This window comes from Rhinopithecus roxellana, chromosome 6 (genome assembly GCF_007565055.1).
Source record: "Rhinopithecus roxellana isolate Shanxi Qingling chromosome 6, ASM756505v1, whole genome shotgun sequence".
Classification (NCBI taxonomy): domain Eukaryota; kingdom Metazoa; phylum Chordata; class Mammalia; order Primates; family Cercopithecidae; genus Rhinopithecus; species Rhinopithecus roxellana.
This window is the reverse complement of record NC_044554.1, coordinates 105,550,327-105,574,942: the sequence shown is the minus strand read 5'-3', so window position 1 is coordinate 105,574,942 and position 24,616 is coordinate 105,550,327. Positions and strand designations below refer to the sequence as shown.

The 24,616-nt window shown below is 58.8% G+C and overlaps 1 protein-coding gene across 7 annotated transcripts in view; it reads left to right on the top strand.

Moving 5' to 3' along the window:
• The window catches only part of MAD1L1 (mitotic arrest deficient 1 like 1), a 412,602-nt gene that overhangs the window by 306,900 nt on the left and 81,086 nt on the right, over positions 1-24,616 (top strand). For 4 of the 7 annotated variants that reach the window (XM_030932978.1, XM_010366657.2, XM_030932977.1 and 1 more), the window contains one exon: positions 22,976-23,166. In XM_030932978.1, coding sequence (XP_030788838.1) covers positions 22,976-23,166 — 191 coding nt within the window. Of the gene's footprint in view, positions 1-22,975; positions 23,167-23,793; positions 24,386-24,616 lie in introns of those variants that run through there. The other 3 variants (XM_030932975.1, XM_030932976.1, XM_030932974.1) reach the window with 1 other exon arrangement.

The window sequence follows — 24,616 nt, the reverse complement described above, 5'->3', positions numbered from 1 at the left end:
CGTTCTGCACCAAGCTTAGTGGTATGGCATCATCTCTAAGATACTGTGAAACGTTAAGTCTGTGTTTTCCAATCACTTACTTCTTGGAGCGTCTTTAAAGTCTCCCTTGATAATTCCAGCATCTCCGTCATCTTGGGCTTGGCGCCTGTTGGTCGTGTTTTTCCTGGCAGGTTTGTGTTTTCCCAGTTCTTTTCATGCTGCTTAATTTTAGATTGCATTCTGGATGCTTTGAATATCCTGAGATTCTAGGTCTTTCTTAAGTTCTGTGGAGTATGTAAATTTCTGTTGGTTTCAGCATTTCCTGATGGCAGTTCCATTTCAAGGTCTCTGCCGAGTTTCCCAGGCCATCAGACCTTGTGCCCTCCACAGCCCTGGCTGGGTCCTGGCATGGTCTAGCTCACAGTCCAACTCTCACACCATGGGGTGCTGATTAGGGTCAGAGCCTCATGCCCAGCTTAGAGAGCACCTTCCGGAGCCCCTCTGAGCACCCCGCACTTCCCAGGCGACCCAGGGTCCCTTCACTGCCATCTGGCCACAGAGCCAGGCAAGGCTTGCCCACTGTGCTGTGCAGTCAGTCCCACGGCCACAGCCACCTTCACGGCCAACGCCAGCCACAATCCAGAGGAACAGGGCAGGAGGTGCTCCATACACCCTGTCTGGAGGGACGGGCCCACTCTAGGGCTCTAGGCATCTGTCCAGTTGTGGCTGTGCCTCTGCAGGATTCCCCGGGAGCCAGGGCAGAAGAGTGCGGGATTGCCCAGGTGCCAGGGCGGAAGAGCACAGGATTCCCTGGGTGCCAGGGCAGAAGAGCGCAGGGTTCCCCAGGTGCCAGGACGGAAGAGCGCACGGTTGCCCAGGTGCCAGGGCGGAAGAGTGTGGGATTCCCTGGGTGCCAGGGCAGAAGAGCGCAGGGTTCCCCGGGTGCCAGGATGGAAGAGCGCGCGGTTGCCCGGGTGCCAGGGCGGAAGAGCGTGGGATTCCCCGGGTGCCAGGACGGGAGAGTGCAGGGTTGCCCGGGTGCCAGGGCGGAAGAGCATGGGATTCCCTGGGTGTCAGGACGGGAGAGTGCGGGGTTGCCCAGGTGCCAGGACGAGAGAGTGCGTGGGATTCCCTGGGTGCCAGGATGGGAGAGTGCATAGGATTCCCTGGGTGCCAGGACGGGAGAGTGCGTGGGATTCCCTGGGTGCCAGGACAGAAGAGCGCGCAGTTGCCCGGGTACCAGGGTGGAAGAGCATGGGATTCCCTGGATGCCAGGACGTGAGAGTGCAGGGTTGCCTGGGGGCCAGGGCGGAAGAGCGTGGGATTCCCCGGGTGCCAGGACGGGAGAGTGCGAGGTTGCCCGGGTGCCAGGGCGGAAGAGGATAGAGACAGAGACAGAATCTCCCCCACTGCTTCTCAGGCTTCTCTTGACAAGCTGTGTGCGTCTCATGCTCACTCCCAGGTTTTAGGGTCCCCAAGTCCAAACTGGGTAGCACCAGGGCAAATACCCAGCCAGTGACAGAAAACTCCAGCAAGCTTCAATCACAGACTGCAGAACTCACACAGTATGAAACAGATTGTCTCATTAATCCTAGAACCATTAAATAACTGAATCCACAATCAGAAAGCTTCCAAAAAAAGGATGTCTCCAGGCCCAGATGGTTTTCTGATGCATTCTACCAAAGACTTAAAGAAAACTTAGCACCAGTTCACCAAAACTCTCCCAGAAAACAGAAGAGGGAGCACTTCCCGACTCACTCCACGAAGCAAGCACTTACCCCAACTTCAAAACCAGTGACGAAACTGAAGAAAACCGCCGCGCTAATTTCTGTTTTCTGAGAGTGCAAGGCTGGGTTGGTGTTGAGCGTCAGCTGGTGCAATCCATCACGCCTACGCGCCAAAAGGAAAAATTACGTGGCCGAACCAATGGATGCACAAATGCATTCAACGAGACCCAGCACGCGTTCATGGGGAAACTCAGCAAACCAGGAGAAGCCGAGAACCCCCAAGCTTGCCGAAGAGCATCTGCAGGAACCGTGCAGCTCACCGCAGACCTGGCTGGTGAGGGACTGGGAAACGCCGAGTCAGGCAGAGGCCTTCCCTCTCACCGCCTTGGTCCATGTCCCAGAGCCCCAGATGGGCAGCAGGGTGAGGAGGTCGAAGGCACACGGACTGGACAGGCAAGACCGACCCTTTTCCTCTTCACAGGTGGCGTGATTGTGTCGAAAATCACAAGATAAAAACGAGTCGAGTGAGTTCACCAGGGATTTCTGTGTGTGACTCTTATATCCTGCAACCTTGCTGAGCTCACTTTATGAGAAATATGTACGTGTGTCTGTGTCGTTCTGTAAATATTACACAATAGCAGCGCACATGCGGAAACTGAAATTAAAAACGTGCCATTTCTGCTCGCCCTCCTGAAGATGAAATCCGTAGGCATCACTAAGACCACAGCACGCTGACAAGGGCAAGCTGCTGAGGCAAGGCGTGGGAGGTCTGCGTGAATGGAGACTGCCTTTGTGGCTCACGGGATGCAGTGCAGTGAAGGTGCGGCGCCACCAGGTCCACCTGCACGTCTCTCGCAGCTGGAAGCAGGGCGCTCACCGCTGGGCTGGCGGTGCTAGCGGTTCTGGGTTCAGACCTCAGCCCACCTGCAGCCTGTGGCTCTCCAGGTCTGTAGCTGGCTGCTGGCTGCACTCCCTCCGGGATCAGAGCTGCCTCAGGGAGAGACAGGGCTGATCGGTTTCTTCATCTTTCCCAGAACCCGAACCCCTCGTCTCCTCTCTTATCTGTTAATTCTATTGGTTTTAAACTTAGAAAGTACTTTAGTGAATTGATAAATAATTCTATTTTCTTCTGGGCGCTTTGAGCTTATTTTTATATTTAAAGATTTAATCTACTTGAAACTTATTTTGGTGAATGGTATAAGGTCAGGATCTAAACTGATCTTTTTTCCAGATCACGAAACAATTGCCCTAGGACCATTTATCACAGAACCCTTTCTTCCCCGTAGATTTATGCCTTCGTCTTTATTAAAACTTATGCAAAATCGGGTCTGTGTTCAGATCTTTTGTTCCTTTTTATTTCAATTATCCTTTTTTTTTCTTAAAGGTTTTTCTTACCTGTTTATTATTCTAAGTTAATTTTAGAATTACTTTGTCACAGCCAGGCACAGTGGCTCATGCCTATAATCCCAGCACTGAGGCTGAGGCGGGTGGATCACCTGAGGTCGGGAGTTCAAGACCAGCCTGGCCAACATGGTGAAACTCTGTCTCTACTAAAAACATAAAACGCTGGGCATGGCGAGAGGGTGTCTGTAGTCCCAGCTACAGGGACTATAGATGCTGAGGCAGGAGAATTGCTTGAACCCAGCGGGTGGAGGTTGCAGTAAGCCAAGATTGCACCACTGCACTCCAGTCTGGGCAACAGAGCGAGACCCTGTCTCCAAAAAGAAAAAAAAGAATTATTCTGTCATGTTCAAGAAAAAGGCATCAAGGTTTTATTTTTTTACTGAAATGACACCAAAGTTATAGGTTAATCTAGTAGAAGAATTTTCGGCTTTCCAGCATCTGTGTCTGAGCGGAAAAGGGTGTCTCAGGCCGCCTCCCTCACTGAGACCACATCCCAGACACGCAGCGTGCTGGGGTTCCCTTTGCAGGCTCCAGTGTGCCACCTGGGTTGCCTTCTGCTGGGCAGGGGTCCTGAGTCCCCACTGTTGGGTCCAGGCCACCTCTCCGCCCTCTTCCCACCTCCCCGCCCTCTCTTTGGGTTGCCTGTCGCGTCGTCTCCAGGGCTCAGAGCCGAGCGTCACAGGAGGAGCAGGGAACGTGAGTCTGCAGTCTTTTCTGTCCGGACTAGATATCCCATGAATCTTTTATTCAGTCAATGAAGATTAGGGTTTTTCCTGTCAGTTGTTAAATGGATGCACAGTGTCCGTGCGACGTTATGGGGTGCAGGCGCACAGTTGCGTGTGTCATTATGCTATCTTCTAACGCTGCTGCAGCCCTACTGTGTGCCCTCCTGGGGACCTCCGTGTCACTGGTGCTCTATAAGCATTGGGTGGGCTGGAGGAGGAATGTGAGTAAGGCTGCCTCTGCCCTCCCACTCTGGGCACTTTGCAACTTCAGTTCCCTCCCCAGAGTCATCTGCAGTTTCTTTTTGTGGATCGAAGTTAAATTTCAGTTCCAAAGCAGAGTTGCTCCTGAGCTGGTGGAGGAGTGGCTGCCACACACCGTCAGCTGTTCTGAACTCGGGCCGTGAGCCGCTCCGGGGTCCCAGCTCTGCAGCAGCACCCATGTGACCTCGGGCTCAACTCTCTCAGCTCCGACATGTGGCGCGCTCCAATCATGGTCATTGTGGAGGGTGTGTTTGTAGCATAGGCACCAGCTGGCCCGTGATGTGTGCTCAGCGTGATGGCATTGGTGATGATGGTGGCTGTGGCCTGCGCCCATTGGCCTGGGCCTATGCAGGAGCCCATTTGGTAGAAGCTGAGCCAGGCTCGTGGGTAGAGAAACAAAAGTGGCTCCCAGTGAACCTGTTCCCCAGTGAGGTCCTCCCTTTGTGTGGTAGGTCCCCAGAGAGGACTGCAGGCTTGACTTTACAGTTCTGCCTTCAATGCCAGGCAGGACCCCCTGCACCAGGTCAGGGAGAGAAGGCAGAGGAGACCTTGCAGACCACAGGTGTTCCTGGCTCCAACACACTGTGTGGGCATCTGAGGCCAGGGCAGCCGTGTTGGACGGCCTGGGAGCCTGAGGTCGGAAGGCTTGGATGGAAGTCCGGCTCCACACCATAACGGCTGGGGGTCTGGGTGGGCCCTTTTCTCTCTGCATCTCAGCTTCCCCATCTGAGAAACGGGACCGCCGGCCCAGGTCCTCGGGCAGTTGTGAGCATCTGTCCCCGCACCGAGGGTGAGCATGACAGGCGGACGATCTCTGCAGACTCTGAATGGTGGGAGGAGGTCCCTGTCCTTGCTGGGGAGAGGCCAGATCACGGCAGCCTGGGCCTGAGGGAACTGCCCTGCTGGCGAGAGCCGCCAGAGCCTGGGGTGACCCAGAGACAGGACAGGTGTTGGAAGGATCAGCGCCCCTGCCCTGCCACGTGCTCTCACCCTGTGCGCTCAAGAGGCGCCCTGTAGAGAGGGGAGGGAGGAGAGGGGTTGCTGGAGCCAGGAGTAGCCACACCACCAGTCACCCTGGGGCCAGGAGTTGTGGTCTCCTGTGGTCTCCTTAGATGGGCCCAAGTGCAGTCCAGGAGGGGCAGTGGTCTCAGAGCACAGTGGCTTTGCCGAAGGCTGGCTGGCGCTCCAGTTACCACGCCCTGGGCCCTTCTCTCCACGCTGTTTGTTTGTTCTTGGTGTCAGGTACTAAAGGGCAGCCCCATTAATTAGGCGTGTAACTAGAGCTGTAAAGGAATCGTGATGTAACCACAGGGTTTGCAGGTGAGCAGGGCAGAGGAAGGGTACCGCCTGCTGTGCCGCGCACACCCACCTGGCTGCCTACAAACAGATTCTCCCTGGACTGGGTGCCCCCCGTGCCTTGAGCCCAGCCTGGGCCTCGGAGCTCCCGGGCAGCGTGGAGGGCTGAAGCACCATCCCCAGTGGCACAAGTGCGGTTGAGTGTTGGAAACGTGCTCGGGAGCCCAAGACGGAGCCGAGGGAGGATTCAGACAGACGCTCCTAGAACCAGGTTCTGCAGCAGCAATGAGAAGTCAGCAGAGGTGTGGGGAGGTGACTGCCCTGGGACTGGGCTCCCAGGGCCGGGACACAGGTGGGCCTCACTGCAGCTGGGTCAGTGACCAGGCTGGGGCGGTTCCCACTGGGCCACTGTGGGGCTTCTGGGCTCCGTCCTGAGGGTCACACAGAGCTGCGGAGGCATTCTCTCCGTGTGGAAGGTGGCCTGGCTGCAGAGTGGAGCACGGTCTGGGGCAGGCTGAGTTGGGCACTGGCCGTGGACTGGGCGGAGGCGCTGGTCTGTGAGGTGGGGTGTGATATGTGGGCCTAGAATTCAGGTTGTAGGGACACAGTGCTACCTGGGCCTCTCCCCAGCCCACATCTAGTCTGCGGGGCTCTGGGCTGAAGGCTGAACCGCAGGGTGGGGCATGTTGCAACAGAGTCAGGGACACCCTCCATCCCCGCCAGCCCTTCTCTCTGCTGCTCTGGGGCTTTGTCATCCTGGGGAACCGGAGAGGGTGAGAGTGTTCCTGGCACAGCCAGGTGGCCCCACCCTTCCTGCTGTGTGTGACAGAAGTGCCCGGGGTGCCTTCTCTGTCCTGGCTGTGCACAGCCACACGGTCTGTGCCCCGGGCAGCGTGTGCTGGCCACAGGGACTACTGAGCCCTCTTGCTTGTGCTACGGTCCCAGCCGCAGCAAACAGCTCTGTCGCCGCTTCACCCTTCTCCTCTCCTCTTTCTTTCTGGCATGTCTGTAAACTTTGCTGGTAACTCAAGCCAAGTACCCACTTAGGGATTTCTTCACAGTTGCATTTAAACCTGATTGAAGTGGGAGCTCTTCAGTGCCTGACACATCCAACAGGCGCTTACCCTGAGCCCTGGCCAGGCGGTGCTGAGGGCGGGGAGGGGCAGCGCCGCTGGGAGCTCTGGCTGTTTGGAGGGGAGGAGCGCCCTTCACCTGGGGTGGGTACCCAGCCCTGTCTTGGCCCCTGTGTCCTTATCTCTGGTTGAGGGAGTGGCCCCTCCTGCCTCAGGCTGGCATGAGGCTCCTGTGAGCACAGCCCATGTGGGCAGGGCTGGGTGGTCTGCATGCTTGGTGGGCAGCTGAGCGGGAAGCCCACGTGCTGGCGGTGCAGGATGGGTGGCTCCATGCCGCGGCTCTGTCGCTGGACCCTGGCGCCAAGCCCACGCTGTTCTGTCCGCGTGTGTTCTAAGCACTGCCTGGATGCCCAGCCCTGGGGGCACATGGTCGGAGGGAACTGGGCGCCTGGTCCAGAGAGAGGAGCCAACCTGCCTCTGCTCTGAGGCGGGCTGTGGGCAGCCTCGTCCCGGAAAAGCAGGAGGAAAACTGCGGTGGGGAGTGGAGCACATTACTGTTGAATGATGCTGTGATGACGAGAGGATGGCCGAGAAGCTGTGTCTTTCGCCAGCCCCAGCCTCGGTGCTCACTGGCTCGGGAAATGCGCCAGGGTCGTGCGTGGGAGGTGAGTGGGGGTGCTCCGGCTATTCGTGCAGTGTAGCTCCTGGGATCCCAGCCTGGCCCCACCGTGGGATCGGGAATACTGTCCTTTCTACGCGTGAGGGAGGGGAACTGCAGGGAGGCCACAAGACACCCACAGCGCAGGACAGGACATGAACTCGTCCCGCCAGTGACCATCCCCCGGGCCTGGCCTGAGCAGCTGCTGACTCCCACACGGGGCCTGGAGGGTATGCGTAGTCTGAGGAGCTGTCTTAGTGGAGTCCCTTCCTCAAGGGCTCACTCTCCACTGGGCATGTCTCCCCGGCCCTCCCCATCCCCCGTCGCCATGCCGTGGCGTGTGTCTTGCTCCTCTCTCTATGTCGCCAGCGTGCTCCCCCCTCACACCGTGCCGTGGCGTAGGTCTTGTTCCTCTCTCTATACCTGCCAGCGTGCTGCCCCCCCATGCCATGCCATGGATCTTGATCTTGTTCCTCTATACCACCAGCGTGCTGCCACCCCCCCCCCCCCGTGCCATGGCATGGGTCTTGCGCCTCTCTCTGTACCACTGAGTGTGCTGCCTTGCACGGACGGACCACGTTTCACGCATCCATTCCTCAGCTGAGGGACTTCTGGGTGGTTCCACTTTTTGGCTGTCGTGAATCATGCCGTGGACGTTGTGGACGTTTGGGTACAAGTCTTTGTGTGGATATGCTGTTCATTTCTCCAGGCAAGAGGGGAATTTCCAGACTCTAGGGAGGAGAGGAGCTGCCTTACGGTTTCCAAGGTGGCTTCACACCTTTGCATGTCCCACGTGAGGCTCCTGGGGCCCCACACCCTCCCAGCGTTGGCAGCGTCTGTCTTTCTGACCACGGCCCCGCTGGTGGGTGTGAAGTGTGTGTGGGGTGCCTGCACTTCCTCACAGCTGAGGATGATGGGCACTGACGCGGCTTGTTAGCCACTCCTAGGTCATCTTCGGCAAAATACCTACTTAAATCCCTGCCGTTTTTGACTGGATTGTCATCTGATCACTTTTTTTTCTTTTCTTTTTTTTTTTTTTTTTTGAGACGGAGTCTCGCTCTGTCGCTCAGGCTGGAGTCTAGTGGCGCCATCTCGGCTCACTGCAAGCTCCGCCTCCCAGGTTCACGCCATTCTCCTGCCTCACACTCCCGAGTAGCTGGGACCACAGGCGCCTGCCACCAAGCCCGGCTAATTTTTTTGTATTTTTAGTAGAGACGGGGTTTCACCATGTTAGCTAGGATGGTCTGCATCTCCTGACCTCGTGATCCGCCCGTCTCGGCCTCCCAAAGTGCTGGGATTACAGGTTTGAGCTACTGCGCCCGGCTGGTCTGATCGCTTTCTTAATGCTTTCTTTTGATAAGCAAAGTTTTAAATCTTGCTGAAGTGCAATGCGTCACCTTTTCCTGTGGGAGTGATGGTGGCTGTGCTTTGTCCCGAGACTTCCCTGCTGACCCCAGTGTTGCAATCGCCTTAGACCAAGCCCCTTATCCTGCTGGTTGTGTGCGTGGCATGAGGAGGGATCTACCACTCACCGTCTCCGTGTGGACATCGGGTTATTCTGGCCCTGCTGGTTGAAAAGACTTTTCTTTCCCCATGGAGTTGCTTTCACTTGTGTTTTGGAAAGCACCCGATGCTGAACATGTCGGTCTGGCCGTCTTCTGTGCCAGCAATGCGTCTGCTTGTCCCCTCAGCAGTCCCACGCAGCCGGCCATCGGCCCTTCCCTGACTGTGAGACTTGGAGCCAGACAGCGTGCGTCCTCCAGCCGGCCTTGGAAGACCACCCCACATACATCCTGCATCGGCCTGCCAGGGCCTTCCTCACTGCTCCTGACCGTCCTCAGCACGTACTGCCTCAGCACCTCTGCCCTCACCGTTTCCTGGCCCTGCAGCTTTCTGTCCCGGGAAGCGTGCGGCTTTTCTCCTGAGTCTGCCCCAGGTCTGCTTCCCAGCAAGGTGCTGCTAGGACGCCTTTTCAGACCGCAGCCCTCCCGGTCCCGGCTCCCCGCCCCTCTTTGCTGTGGTTCTCTGTAGCACTTCTGCCCCGAGGTGCTACTGTTGCACCTAGTTGATTTTTTTATCTGTCTCCCTAGTTGGAAAGCAGCATCCATTAGGGCAGGGGGTTAATCTGTGCGTCCATATTGTGCCCTCAGGGCCTGAGGTGATGCCAGGCACCCAGTACCTCTCCACACGTACCTGCTGAGTGAATGAATAGCTGAGCAGTGTTTCTCAGGACCCTGGCACCAGGGTTGTTCCCAGTGAGATCCCAGTCCCTGCTGCTCTGTGGCCCAGCAGGGAGGGCTCAGCTCTGGAAAACTGGGGGCGCATACTATCCTTTGATGCCACCACATGAGGCTCCTGTTGCTGCCACGACAAACCAGCACTGACTGAGTTACCCAACACAGCGGGGCCGGCGCGGCACTCACGCCTGTCCTCCCAGCGCTTTGGGAGGCCTAGGTGTAGGGGATTGCCCGAGGCTGAGTTTGAGACCAGCCTGGACAGCATAGCGAGACCTCATTTCTATAAAAAATTAACCGGGTGTGGTAGCACCTGCCTGTAGTCCCAGCTACTCTGCAGGCTGAGGCAGGACGATGGCTGGAGCCTGGGAGGTCAAGGCTGCAGTGAGCTATGATCACACCACTGTTCTCTACCCTGGGCAACAGAGTGAGACCTTGTCTCAAAAAAAACAAAAACAAAAACAAAAAAAAACCAAAAACTCAACACGATGTGGTCTTAGGTTCTGGAGGTCACACGTCTCCTGGGGCTAAAGGCCAGGGGTCATCAGGGCCTGTTCATTTCGGAGGCTCTGGGGAGAATCCACATCCAGCCTTTTCTGGCTCCCAGAGACACCCACGTGCCTTGGCACACGGCCTTTCCTCCACCCTCGGAGCCGGAGCACACATCTTCAGATCTTTAGCCAACTCTCCTGCCTCCCTTTCTGACGTGTGAAGATCCATGTGATTGTAGTGGGCCACCAGGATAATGCAGGAACATCTGCCGTCTCACGATCCCTGCCCTGGACACATCTGCAGAGTCCCTTTCCATGTGTGGTCCTGGGGGCTAGGCATAGCCACCGCCTCCTGATACATGTGTGGTCTCCTGCCGCCCATCACCGTGCCATCTCCTCCTTCCGATTCCCAGGTCCTGAGGCCTCCAGGCCAGCACTGGCCAGGCGGGGGCTGGGAAGAGCCAGCAAGGCCGCGTGGCAGAATGGAGAGTATGCCCCCCATTGTGGGGTCAGGCCTGGGCCCTGGACGTGGTGCCTGGGCTTGCAGGAGAGGTGGGCAGGCGCGCTGTGAGGGAGACCTGCCCATGCCAGGGGAGCACGTCTCCCTTCTCCTCCCCCTGCGTGGTGTCCAGCAGGATGTGGTGTGTGCTCCCTCCAGCGTGGCCGCCCAGAGCTCCAAGCAGGGCACAGGAGGAACTGTGAGGAGGTGTGACTGAGTCTGTGGCATTTCCTGCAGAGTTCTTCCCATCAGGGTGAAGTCTGTATGGCAGAGGCAGCCAGGGAGCCTCCCCTCCACTCCCCGCGGAATCCAGACAGCCTGCAGTGCAGCCCCTGCGGCTCTGCTGTGTCCTCAACCAGCTGCTTCCCTCTCAGCCTCAGCTTTGTCCTGGGGGAGAGGCCATTGGGGGCTGCTCTCCCTCCCCGCATAGCAGCTGTCAATCATGAAACCCTCATGGTGTCAGCCGAGGGCTCCCCCTCCCCTCCACCCCTAGAACAAGAGCGCCCTGCGAGGTCCTGGGTTGCTGACCCCACATCAACCCCCGGGACGCCAGAGCCATCTCCAGGACCGGGGAGAGCAAGGGACCTGGCTGCCGCTGCAGGTCCTAGAAGGTAAAGCCTTTGGTCTCAGAGAGCCTCCCCCGACAGTTCCCTCTCCCTTCGCTTGCTTCTCCAGGCCAGGCGTGCACCCGCGGATTCCTCCTCACGCAGAGCCTGCCCTGATGGGCCCCCCACCCCACACCACCCCGGGCCCCTCCTCCGAACGGAGTGCTCCTGAGCATTCGGGTCCTCGCTGCGCCACCCCGCCTGGAACCCTGCTCCTCGCCCCGCTCCTTCCAGAGCCCTCTCTCTGGCTGCTCCGATTACCAGAGCAGTTTGTGTTCCCTTCCCAAGTCTCCTGCCATCTGAAGAGCTCATTACATCCGGAATCGGAGGCCTCGCTGCCTACATTAGCAGGTTTTCATAGACTGCCACGTCTCAAAAAGAGGAAAAGAGCCAGGAGATTTAAAATTCTCGTCTTGCCGAAAGCAGACAGATTGACTCGAAAATGACCCAGTCAATAAAAGATGAGCTCTGGAAAGGCTTCCCTCTTCTCAAAGAGGGCTCGCCTGCTGGGGAGCTGAGGTTCTGCAAGCCTCTGTGGGAAACGAATAATGCATGCAGCTTGCAAAGCGGCCAGAGCCCATGCAGCCCCCGTCCCCACGTCTCCCAGAACCTTGCCACTGCCACCCCAGGCCTCTCTGCACGGGCCTGCTGCTGGGCATGTTCCTGGAAGGAAGCTTCCAGAAACAGATGAGGTGGCCGTGTTCTGTGGTCACAGCTTGGCTCGGCTGTGATGTCGCCGTGGTGCAGTGCTCCCTCTGGAGTGTTTCTGGCTCTGGGAGGTGCGTGCGCGATGGGCTCCCTGCCTGCACAGGGGCCCTGGCTGTGAGCCTGTGAGGCTGGGTCTGCCTGGAGCCAGTGGGATGAGAGGGAAGTGCTCCGAAGACCGTTCCCCCACTGGTGCAGAGACAGGAGGCACAGGGTTCCGGTGGCTCTGATGTATCAGCTGCAGGGACTGCAGCCCTGCCTGTGCCAGGAGGAGCCATGACAGGATGGGCGCCCCTTGCCCTCCTTGGGCTGGCATCTCCGCACAGGGCCTGGGACCTCTGCAGTAGCCACCGGTTCTCATCTCTCCTGGTGCCTGCACCTGCCTCACCTCACCCTAATAGGAGGAGTCACATCTGACCCCAACCGCTTCCTTTTACCAGAGCTTCTCAGCTCATGTTTCCGAAAAGGAGGGATTAAGTTGTCCTTTTGAGCCAAGACATGCCCCATTTGCCGTCCATCTCTCACATGGCCATCCTTCATCCAGTCAGCGGGGCTGACCTTGCGGTTCTCACTGCCAACACACGCAGAGCTGGCTGGTTCTGGAGTCTGTACCTGCATGCAGGGCCTCTGCCGCCATCTGGAACCCCGCCACCCCAGTGTTGCCCACTTCAGGGTTTCGAGTCAGGAGGAAACTATCCCGACAGCTCCCTGTGCTCCTGCAGACTTCCCGGTTTGGCCATGGTTCCCGTCAGCCCCCCAGACCTCCGCCAAGTGTCCGAGGGGATGTGGAGCCCAGCCCTTTGCCACCACTTCTGCCCTGCAGCTACATGGAGGGCCAGGTTGAACGGCTGAGGCCCAGCCCCTGCCTTCAGGCAGCTCACACAGTGAGGGAGGTGGCCCTGCCCAGGTGGCCGCAGCTGGAAAGGCATGTGCGTGCACCAGAGGTGCAGACCCAGTCCAGGGAAGAGGGACAGGATGCCCCAGAGGGGCCTCATCTGGAGGTGACGCCGGACTGGAGAGGATCAGGACGCCCAAGAGGGGTCTCATCTGGATCTGACGCCGGACTGGGGAGGGTTGGGACGCCCCAGAGGGGCCTCATCTGGAGGTGCCGCCGGACTGGGGAGGGTCGCGACGCCCCAGAGGGGCCTCATCTGGAGGTGCCGCCGGACTGGGGAGGGTCGCGACTCCCCAGAGGGGTCTCATCTAGAAGCTGCAGCGGCAGCCAGGCCCCTTGCCCTCCCCAGTCCTGGAGATGGCCCTAGCGTCCCGGGGGTTGGTGTGGGGTCAGCGATCCAGGACCTCGCAGGGCGCTCTGGCTGTAGGGATGGAGGGGAGGGGGAGCCCTCGGCTGACACCATGAGGGTTTCATGATTGACAGCTGCTATGCGGGGAGGGAGAGCAGCCCCCAATGGCCTCTCCCCCAGGACAAAGCTGAGGCTGAGAGGGAAGCAGCTGGTTGAGGACACAGTGGAGCCTCTGGGGCTGCACTGCAGGCTGTCTGGATTCCGCAGGGAGTGGAGGGGAGGCTGACACCGGACTAGGGAGGGTTGGGACACCGAAGAGGGGCCTCATCTGGAGGTGATGACGAACTCAGATACTCATGAGCTCTAGGGAGAAAGCAAATGTGGGGTGCCCAGAGGATCCCCGGTGGGGGTGGCCCAGGGAGGCATTTCTGAACTGAAGCCTAAATGACCGATGGAGGCAGTTGCTCAGCCCCCAGGGCGGTGCTCAGCGTGGGCTCCAGCTTTGGCCCCGCGGCCTGGTGCCTGGCGGGTGCTTGAGGGGTCCCTCAACAGTGCTGGTGCTGTAGAGGTGGCCCTGTGCTGACACGTCGGATGGCTGCTGTGACCAGCCCTCCCTATAGTCCTGGTGCCAGGGTGGCTTATCTGCTGCTGCCCAGAGGCTGTGGAGCTGGATCCTGGCCTCCTGCAGGCATCTCCATGTCCATCCAGCAGGTGCCACATCCCCCCACATATGCAGGGTGTCTGGAGAATCACTGACACCAGGGCCAATGTCCCTAGCAGGTGCCACATCCCCCCACATATGCGGGGTGTCTGGAGAATCACTGACACCAGGGCCAGTGTCCCTCCTTCTGCCATGGTTCTGCTGGGCCTCTGCTGCCAAAGGACCCCATGGGGGCTGTGGAGCCTGGTGCCGGGGGGGCTGTCCCTTGGGGTTCAGCTACTCTGTTCTCGGTGGTGGGGGAGGAGCCTTCTCCAAATATGATATCCGCGCCCGCCCGTCACCCCAGGACTCTCCCACCCCGTAATCTGGTGGGCTGTAATTGCTGGTGTCTTTTCACATCATTTTGTGCCAGGTGACAAGCTGCTTGCTGGAGTGAGTCGTTAATCACACAGAGGTGCCCTGTTTGAAAGCTGCACAGCTCACCCAGGCAGTGCCTGCCAGGCGGCGGGCCTACGAGCGGCTCCTCTGTGTGGAATTCCAGGGCGACTGTCTCCTCGCTGGTGCAGAGTGTGCAATTTCTGCCCAGCAGGAGGACTCATGGCTCGTCATGGAGGCTGCATCTCAAGGGCCCTCTGGCACCAGCAGAGTTGAAGCGACCATCTTCTTGGGGCAGCAGCAGGCCCTGGCTGGCAGGGGGTGGCGTCCCTTCCTCCTGTTGCCAAAGCCAGTTCCTGGGGACCGTGATGTCAGCCAGCCACTCAGGCTGGTCTCCGGGAATTTGGATTTGGGGCAGACAGGCAGTCCCTGAGATGAGCCGAGTGGTGTGCTACGGGCCGTGCTGGGGTATGGTTCTCACGGTGTGACATCCTGGGGGCCCCCAACCAGCCCGTAGGTGCGTCCCCACCTCCTACAGTCTCTTGCAGAGCCAGCCGGGACCCGGATACAAATCCCACAGCCATAACCACTGCAGCGCCCCATGCCCATGGCTGCTAATAAAATTGCATCAATATTTGATGCCTAATTATTAAATATTTAAAAATGTAAAACTGAAATAGTTTAGAAGTTTGCAAGACATGAATGATTCAGTCCCAGGAAGCATGGCTCGGCATTGGGCCTGGGCAGGACCGGGGCTGCCAGTGCCTGCCAGGGCCCAGAGTGCTCGCTGCAGGGACACTCGGGCGGTTCACCCAGCCCTGGACCTTGACTGCCTTCCTGTGTCCACAGTGTGCAGGGGATCCTTGGTCATCTCTCATTGAGGTCAGGCCTGGGCCTAATGTGGAGGCCCATGCGTCACCCACTAGTAAGCCACCCCAGTGCCAGGCACCTTCAGAGGCTGGTCCCACTGCTCCCAGTCCAGGCATGTTCCCTCCTGCCTTGTATTCCCAGTGGCACCGAGTGTCCGAGAGTCATCTCTGACCTGTCAGACCCGTCTGTCCCAGAGGGAAGATATGGAGATGCCAATGCTGGCAGCTTCCCAGCAGCAGTCCGGCAGGACCCCCTGGGGCTGCTGCTCATGCCAGGCGCCCAGCCGCCGCCGGAGAGATGTCTAATGAGAGAGACAGGAAATAGACGCTTCGGGGAGCAGGCTGTGTCGGGGGGTCATGAGAGAAACGCGTGCTGGGGGAGTTTCATAACGTTGAGAACAGAGACACAGCTCCGCCACTTCCAGGGAGTGAGAACCAGTCACTTGTAAAAGACCAGAAGTCAGAACAGCCTCAGGCTTCTCCACAGCAGCACCGAGCACTTGAGACCAGAGGGCGATGCCTTCAGCACTGAAGGAGAGGCCGGGTGTGGGGCTCACACCTGTCATCCCAACACGGTGGGAGGCTGAGGCGGGAGGAACACTTGAGGCCCGCAGGTCAACACCAGCCTGGGCAACATAGAAAGACCCTAAAGATATATATGTATTAGCCCAACGTGGTGGTGTGCTCCTGTGGTCCCAGCTACTCGGGAGGCTACGGTGGGAGGATTGCTTGAGCCCAGGAGGTCGAGGCTACAGAGAGCTACAGTTATACCACTGCATTCCAGCCTGGGCGACAGAGTGAAACCCTGTCTCAAAAAGACAAACACACACAACTCAAGGCAGGGTATACACAGCCTGGAATTCTGCATTTGGCCAAATTACCCATCAGCCCTGAAGGTGAGGTGGAGATGTCTTCAGCTGTGCAGGGTTCCAGGTGATGTTCCCTGTCTCACGTCATCAGGGACCTGCTGAAGGGTGTGGTTGTGAGAGTTAGGGGGCAACTGCAGCCCCAAGCCAGGTAGCCCACAGCTCCGGCTGCAGCAGCGGGGACAGACTTGCTGGGCCTGTCATGCTGGAATCCCAACCTTTGAGCTGGGAAAGGTGCTGTGCCCAGGCTGTGCCAGGCTATATCGTTGGGACCGTAATGTGGGCAAATGTCCTGCCTGGCCACCCGTGTCCGCCGAGAGCCTTCATCTCACCCTTGCAGGGTGGCCCTGGCCAGACTCACTCCTGAGCTCTGGGGCCACAGGCCGCTTCCTCCTGGGGACTCTGTGCCATACTCTGAGGGGGTCGGGGCGGTCGCCCTGTCTCTCCAGTCAGTCCGGACCACGCTCGGGTAATCTTCTGGGTGTCCTTGCGCCCCAGACCACACTGTCCCCTCACTCCACACTTGGACTCAGGCCCACCGCTCAGATCCCGCACCGAGCACCTGTGACACCCGTAGATGGCCGAGTGGTTGTTGACGGCACAGGGATGTGTTTTATGAGGAACATGTTATTTTTTTTTTTTTTAATTTTTAATTTTTTATTTATTTATTTTTTTTTGAGACGGAGTCTCGCTCTGCCGCCCAGGCTGGAGTGCAGTGGCCAGATCTCAGCTCACTGCAAGCTCCGCCTCCCGGGTTCACGCCATTCTCCTGCCTCAGCCTCCTGAGTAGCTGGGACTACAGGCGCCCGCCACCTCGCCCGGCTAGTTTTTTTGTATTTTTTTTTTTTTAGTAGAGACGGGGTTTCACCGTATTAGCCAGGATGGTCTCGATCTCTTGACCTCGTGATCCGCCCGCCTCGGCCTCCCAAAGTGCTGGGATTACAGGCTTGAGCCACCGCGCCCGGCCGAGGAACATGTTATTGCCAAGAGGGTTTTCGCCTCCACTGTCTTACTGACCCGGGGGCAGGTGACGTTAGCCCCGCTCCCGCCACACCCAGGGAGGAAAGGGGGCTTAGAGAGGTGAGGTGACTTGTCTGTGAACACACAGGCAGCGTGTGGAGCCTGGAATCACTCCCTTCCTCCTGGCCACGTGGCAGCGTCAGCAGTGGGGCCGGGCCTGCGCCAAGTAGAGTTATCCTCCTGGCTTGGCCTGGGCCTCGGGGGCTGCTTTGTTTAATGGTGAAATATTAGTCCCTTTTTGTGGGTTGTTTAAAGCCTGAAAATCCCAACATGGGTTAACTGTATTTTATTCACTATTTAGAAAGAAAAATGGTTTGCCCTGAGTCCCCAAAGGAAAATTTCAAAAGCTGCTGCTTCCACTTCCTAAACCGAGCGTTGCTGTGGAGTCTGAGACTTGGGGTCCTCGGTGGCAGCTGTGCAGGGCCCAGACCCAGGCCAGCTCTTCACTGGGGCACCTGTCCAGGTCAGGGACAGGAGCTGGAGAACCGTGGGACAGGGGCAAGGTGGTGGCGGTGGGGAGATAGTGGGGATGGGGGCATGGCAAGGGCTGAGCAGCTGGGAGCTGCTCTGAGGCCATAGGTACCCTCACGGTCCCCTCACAGGCTGAACCCCTGGAGGCCACGTGCTCTCACAGTGACCCTGTTAGCCACAGCGGGGATGGGAGTGGAGGCTTGTGGGCGAGGCTATGGCACAGCCTCTCTTGGGCCTGCCTTGATTTTAAGGGCTTTTCTTCTGAGGCCATGGGAAGGCTGTATGTTCAGGGTTGAACATGGGTGTTCAGGGACAGATGCACACGTGTTCGGGGATAAATGAACGTTCAGCAGTGGGCGCATGTGTCCTGTCCGCTGTGTGTGTGCTTGCTTGTGGTTAAGCTGACTGTGAAGCTTGCTCAGGGACAGGAGCTCAGGACTGTAGGGGATGGCGGCTTCACTCACTTGCATGTTCAGCATGCGCCTGTCACGCACTTCCATGTTCCAGGTTCTCAGGTGTGATAGTGACACACAGGCCTGGCCCAGCCCACCTGAGCTCAGAGTGCAGCGCAGGGAAAGAGCCTGAGGCCCAGGCATCTGAAACAACTCTGTGGGTGCCACAGTCCACGCCCTGCAGGAAAAGAGCATGGGGAGAACAGGAGCCAGAGGCTGGCGCAATGGAGAAGCCAGGTGCAGGAGAGGCAGCTGGGGAAGGGAGCGCGGCTCAGGGCCTGGGGTGGGGCTGGGACTAGGTCAGGCCAGGGCCAGATGCAGCTGCCGCGACTGCCAGGCCAGGCACCCAGCAGGGCGTGAATACCCCAGGAGAGAGCCCTGCCCCAGCTCGAGTCTTGCTGCGGGAGCGTGGAGATCTGTCTGCCTGGACGGGGACTGGACGGATTAGCGGGAGTGGTGTCAGCCCAGAGAACTAAGGCCAGCCTGGGAAGCGGCTGCTTGGGGCTCAGGGACCCTGTGGAAGCAGTAGGGCTGGCGTCTCTTCCCACTGTGGGGTCTTCCCATGTGGGCCAGCTGCCTCAGCTGTGCAGGGGCTGGCCTCCTCGGAGCAGAGCTGCCCGGTGCCTGTGGGTGCCTGCAGGTGCTTGGTAAACAGCTAGGCCCAGGCTCTTTTTTTTTTCTGCACTCTAGGCTGGAGTGCAGTGGCATGATCTCAGCTCACTACAGCCTCCACCTGCCAGGCTCAAGTGATTCTCCTGCCTCAGCCTCCTAAGTAGCTGGGATTACAGGTGTGAGCCACCACACCCAGCTAATTTTTGTATTTTTAGTAGAGACAGGGTTTCACAATGTTGGCCAGGATGGTTTCGAACTCCTGACCTCAGATAATCCACCTGCTTCAGCCTCCCAAATGCTGGGATTCCAGGTGTGAGTCACTGTGCCCAGCCCCAGGCTGCTCTTAAAATCATCCCAGGACACAGATGGGGGTCAGGCCGGCCTCACGGGAGAGGTCCCAGAGGGAGGTCACAGAGCCCAGGCCCACAGAGCTGGGGGGGTGCTGGGTCCCCTTCCCACTGCAGGACATGCAGCAAGGCTGGAACCTGAGGCAGGGTTCCCCGCACCCTGAGGCTCACATAGCCCGCCCAGCCTGGTTCAGCGTGGGTATAGCTCAGGCTCCGGGGAAGGGCGGAAGTGGATAGGCAGTGCCCTGGGGCTGCACTCCTGAGATCTGTTGGTACCTTGGAAAGGTTCTCTGCTTGCTGTCGTCTGCATGTGCCCCATAACACTGGAAGGAGTAAAGAGGATGTAGAGAAAAGTACTGCGTTTTCCTTTTCCCTCCTTCTGAAAGGCCTGGGCCCTGGCATCTCTGTCCCCATCCCCGTGGGCCACAGCTGTGTGCTGGCACTCCCTGCCCTGCCAAGGTAGAAGCAGTCTCCGTGTTTCAGGCTGTGAACTGGGCCTCTTGAGAAACATGCTGTAAACGCTCCTTTATCCTGACATCCCAGCCCTCAGTGCTGTAAAGCCTCTCTTCCCCACTAGCTAGCCTTTACGTAATGGAGCACAATTTGTTTTTATTCTGTCTTCTTCACAGCTGCTTCCTGTGATTCCAGGAGGAGGCAGGTGTGGGGCTAAGGTGGTGAGGGGGTAGCTGTTCAGGCACCAGCGTCGTGGGTGCCTTTGGCCCCCTGTGACACCCCACTGGGCCGGGCCCCGGGCAGCCGCCGCCGCGTCCTCTCTGACTCCCACTTGAACACCTGCTGTTCTCCTTCCTCTCTTGCCCCTCACCGAGGCCTTGAGAGCCCATCAGCACCAGGCCTGTGCCTCTGTGTGCCTGCAGGGTGGTAGCAGGTACCTCCTAGAGGTAGCAAGGGTCCCAGGGGTGTAGAGGAGGGGCCCTCAGCGTCCAGGCAGAGGGGAGCTGCTGCTTCCTTGGCAGGTGCTCCTGCTCCGTGTGGCCAGAGTTCAACATCCCCGGGCAGGGAAGGCGGGAGCCAGGGCTGTGGGTGGGCTGGGCTCGGCTCAGGGCCTCCTTGCGGTTTAGCTCTAAGCCTGGGGTGACCCTGGAGGCCAGCAGGGAGGCCTAAAAGCCTTGGTGGGGCCACCCCTGAGAGCAGGGCTGCAGAGCTGGGCTCCATCCCTGAGCACCCCTGGCACCGCAGGCCTTGAGCACACAGCAGGCTGGGCTGGGCGGGGGACGGGGGCCTGGAGCGCTGCAGGCCGCACCACTGTCTTGCCTCAGCCCATGCACTGCTGTCGCAGGTCGGGCCTGAGAACAGCCTGGGCGGTGCCTCTGTAGTCCCAGGGCCAGGGTCGGGCACAGGGCTGTCACCTCTCACCCTGGGGGTCTCTGCCACTGGCTTCTGGGGTCTCTGAGAGGAGCTTGCCCAGGATCCAGGTCCACAGAACGCAGTCCAGAGGAACCCCGGACTCCTGGCTCACTTGGGAGGAGATCACATGAGAGCAACTGGCAAGAAAGTGATGACATCTCCGAGACGGAAAACCCATCTTTTATTTATTTTATCCAAACCATTGTGTGAATTATTCATTCACATTTATGTAAGCCACTGAATTACAGGGATAAAGGGGGGTCAGAACGCTGCCTTGATCTGCCCCAAGCTGAACCGACTCCGTCGAGGCAGTCTTGTCTGGAGGATGGACCCTTCCCTACCCGGACTGGAGACCAGGGTCAGGGCCCCCTCGCTTCCGCGGGTCTGTGTGGCATGGAGGACGGACCCTTCCCCTCCAGGGCCCTGGGTTTGGCTGTCAGAGGGCGAGAGAGCAGCCCCAGGAGTGAATGCGGCGGCTCCTGCTGTTCCTAGCTGCATGGGGGGTGGTCTCGCCTCTGAGAGGGGGCCCCACACACCACCTTCCTCACCCTGGGACCTCATGCCAACCTGCCATGGGTGGGCCATGCAGCCCGGAGCCCCAGAGCTTCCAGAGGTCTGTGAGTGGCACAGGCGGCTTTGAGGTCTATCGGAAAACAGGGCTCTTTCCTCCTCCAAGGTCAGGCTGCATTTATTACCAAAATCTAATTCTTCCCCTTTGGACGTCTGAGATCTATCAAAGGCAGCATGGGCCATGTTAGGGTGAAATATGGCCTCTGAAACATGGTCTCTGCGTTCTTCCTTCCGCACGTGGGAACTCCTGCTGCCGACGGCCCCGTCTTCAGGAGGATCAGCCGAGGGACGCAGGGAAGAATATTGGGGTCAGAGCTGCCAATTAACCTTCAGATTTCGTCGCCTGATTCATCAAGGGCCCCGGGCCTCTTCCTGCTGGAGGGGCGGGGCTGTGGAATAACAACGTCCCCCAGGACCGTCTTTGCCGGCGACGGAGGGAAGAGGCCAGGTCGGGTGAGGGCCGAATCAGTGCCGATGCTGCCATCCCACAGGTGGACGGGCGCCAGGGCCCCTCTGCTGACAGGCCCGCGGTGGTACAGGCCTCGTCTCCTCCTAGTCCCTGACATCTGGATGCCGCTAACAGGGGCCCTGCACTGCTGCTCCTTCCAGAACCCATGGCAGGCAGCGCCCTTGCTCTTGCAGCCAAGCGGCGAATCTCTGTGAGCCTGAGTGTCCTCGTGTGTGAATTGGGGATTGGATCGTGTTCGTAGCTGTCACAGCCAGGCGGTGAGTGCATTTGCACACGGAACGGGCTGCTCGACTGAGCTCATGCCGTCGGGTGCCCAGCGGCCCCGCACTCTCGGCAGTGGCCTCCAGTGCGTGATCTGGCCTACCGCCTCTGAAGGCAGCTGCCTGCCTGTGTCCGTGTGGTAGACAGAGGACCTGGGAGATGGGGTGAAGGGGTAGGTTCGAGATCACAGGTCAAGGAGGCAGAGCTGAGCTGGACCCGCGGCCCCTCCCACATTCTCCGTCTTCCTCTGTAGACTTGAGGGCTTCTCGTTTGCACTTGGCTCCCCTGTCCCTGATCATCTCCAGGAAGCGACCTGGACTACATCGTCTGCCTTAAACTGGCCCATCAGAGCCTCTTCTGGCCGCTGTGCACAAACTCCCCGGCAGCTCCTCTCTCACTCACTGTGACCTGGCCAGCAGGCACTCACACGTGTACCTTTCCTCACACTCCCCCAGAGTGGGCTGTGGGGGACCCCACACCTGTCCTGGGGCCTTCAGACTCATCTCTAACTCAGGACCAGCCTTCCCCCCGGGCACTGCCTGGGGTTGGAACCCTTGTTCTCTCCAACCTTGTGGCTGTGGTTGACTTTAATGTCCTCTTTCTCAGCCCAGCTAGGGAGCTGACCATCCTGTGCCTGGATGTGGGTGCCTACACCAGTCCTGTGATTCAGTTCCTCATAGTGGAGGGAGGCTGGCAGCTGGCCCAGCTCCTGTGACCTGCAGGATAGGGTCCAGCGGGCTCCCGGCCCCGCCTGGAGCGGTCCCAGGCCCCTGGAGGGCTCCCCAGCGCCAGCTCCAGACAGCACTGCTGGGAAGCACCCGGCCTAGGGGACGGCTCTGTGTGCGTCTAAGTGGAGCCAGTCCTAATAATTAACAGTGGGGATAAATCGAGGTTTAATTACTTGGAAGGCCTTTCGGGTGAGAAGATTCATGATAATCGCTGTTATCCTCCTGATGGCTCTGCTCAGTAGTTCCTCCCCAAGCAACCGTAAACCCTGGTGGCGGGGGACGGGGCATGGGACTGTACCCTGAATGGTCACTTAGAGCCATGTTGGGGACAGTGGGCCTAGGGGTGCCGGCTCGGCTCTCGTCTCACGAGTGGCCTGGCCTCAGAGGTGGCTGGCAGGTAAAGCCCCGGGGCAATAGGATCCAGAATGTCCAGGTGGCTTCCTGCCTGCCTGCCTGTTTCTCAGTGCTGGCTCCTGCGGGAAAGGCGTCCAACCCCAGAAAGGACCCAGGCAGCAGCCTGGGAACAGATGGTCAGGATCGCTGGGTGGTGTGGCGGCCCAGGCCTTCACTTTGGGACCCACATCCTCAGCAGCAGCTACTCTTCAGGTTCTCGCCTCAGTCGCTGGAGTGTTGGGGCAGGTGCGCCCCGAGTCATGCCTGATCCTGCGGCTTCCTGGCAGTGACCGGGTGGCTCCAGGTGTTGTCATTCTGTTGGCTGAGGGCTGGTCCCTCCCGGGCTGCTCGTAGTCTGGCTCTCAGTTACCGTTCTTAATGCAGGAACTTTATTATCACCACCACCAGAGGATCAGCCTTTATCAGCTCACCCCTCACTCTCGTTCTCTCCTGCGTGCCAATGGAGGCTGGCTGGTGTGACACGGGGGCCTCCTGTGTCCCTGGGCAGCCGCCACTCCCGCCTGTACTCAGCTTCCTCCCTGCCCTGGCCGCTCCTGGTTCCCCACCCCTCCGGCCGGGTGCTGCATTCACTGTCTCCTTCCCTCCCTCCCGCAGAGCTGAAGAAGCAGGTGGAGAGCGCCGAGCTGAAGAACCAGCGGCTCAAGGAGGTTTTCCAGACCAAGATCCAGGAGTTCCGCAAGGCCTGCTACACGCTCACCGGCTACCAGATCGACATCACCACGGAGAACCAGTACCGGCTGACTTCGCTGTACGCCGAGCACCCAGGCGACTGCCTCATCTTCAAGGTGGGTCCTGTGTGTGACTGCCCTCTAGCTCTCTGTCTCCTCTCACGGGGAGATCCGACCGTAGCCCTCGGCAAAGGAGCAGCTTTGCGAAGGGGATGGTGTGGAGGGCCAGGCAGGAAGGAGGTGCACTGGGCTATCCTGAGGCTTCACCTCCTGAGGCTTCACCCCCTGAGGCTTCTCAGCCTTGGGCCAACCCTATGTGGCTTTGCAGCCCTGGACTCTCTGGGTGCAGAAGGCCCTGGTCCGCTCCCTTGACTTTCTCAGCCTCTGTCTGTTGCAACTTGGGCTTCGTTCCATAAGGGCTGTGGCCGCAGGCGTGTGTCAGTGTGTTCAGCGGCAGCAGCGCCTGGGGAGAACTGGAGTCCACGTGGGGCCGGGGCAGGGGCGCCTTCTAAGCCGCCAGGCTGCACGGCGGGACAGCAGCCAGAGGCCAGCGCAAGGCGAGGTAGACAGACTAGAAGAGGAAAGGAGAGCCGGCCGCATCTCCACATCCTCGTCCTGTGAGCCAGCAGGCGCTCTTCTGGTTTGCTGGTGAAGCAGGACTGGGTCCACCGTTGTGGACATGAAGAGTCCTTGGGTGAGCAGGGTCCGGTAGCAGAAATCGAGGTGTTACATGTTGACCCTCAGGGTGGAGGTGGCCCCACGTGGACCTCCAGCAGCTGGAAACCCGGGGTGACAACGGCTTGTTCATCACTGCCCCAGCGAGCTAACCTGCCGTTTGTGAAGATGGTGCCGTCGGCCTGGCGTGGCATTGTGGCCCTGGTGAGGCCTTGCAGCCCCGTCTTGGCATGTGGCTGTTTCAGGAAGGTTGGAGGGGGTGCTGGCTGTGGGAGATCAGGATGGGCAGAGACGGGCCCTACCTGGGACTGCTATGGTCTGGAACGGGCGTCTAAACCACCTGCAGTCTGCAGCCTCTGCGCGTCTTTATAGAACCGAAAACCAACTTTGATTTGTATAAAAGCTGTACCCAGTGCGGCCTACGCATGTCCACCAGCCTCTCACAGCAGCGAGCCGCTGCCTGTCTGATTCAGCCTTAGCCTGGCTGTTCCTCATCCTCCTGCACAACCCGCCTGTCTTCACAGCCTGCGCCGCTCTGGGGCCCTGCACCGGGCTTGCTCTGCGTTCCTTCTGGATTTCCTGCTTCTCAGATCACATTCATCCATTTCTGCACTCATGCAAGTCTCAAACCTTTGAATAATAAAAACACACCAAGTCTTTAAATAAGCTATCAGAAATGTACTTCTTCGCTTTTGTATAATTCTGTATACTTTGAATAATTCACAGAGGTGTTTAATGCATTATAGAAATTCTGTGGGTTTTGAAAATGATTAGTATTAATAAAGGCATATCCCGAACCATCATCACTTAACACATCACCCGTTACATCAACATTTACAAATTAAGAGGCGGCATTTCCCCAGATCCCTGCGTGTGCTGTAGTTCAAGCGAT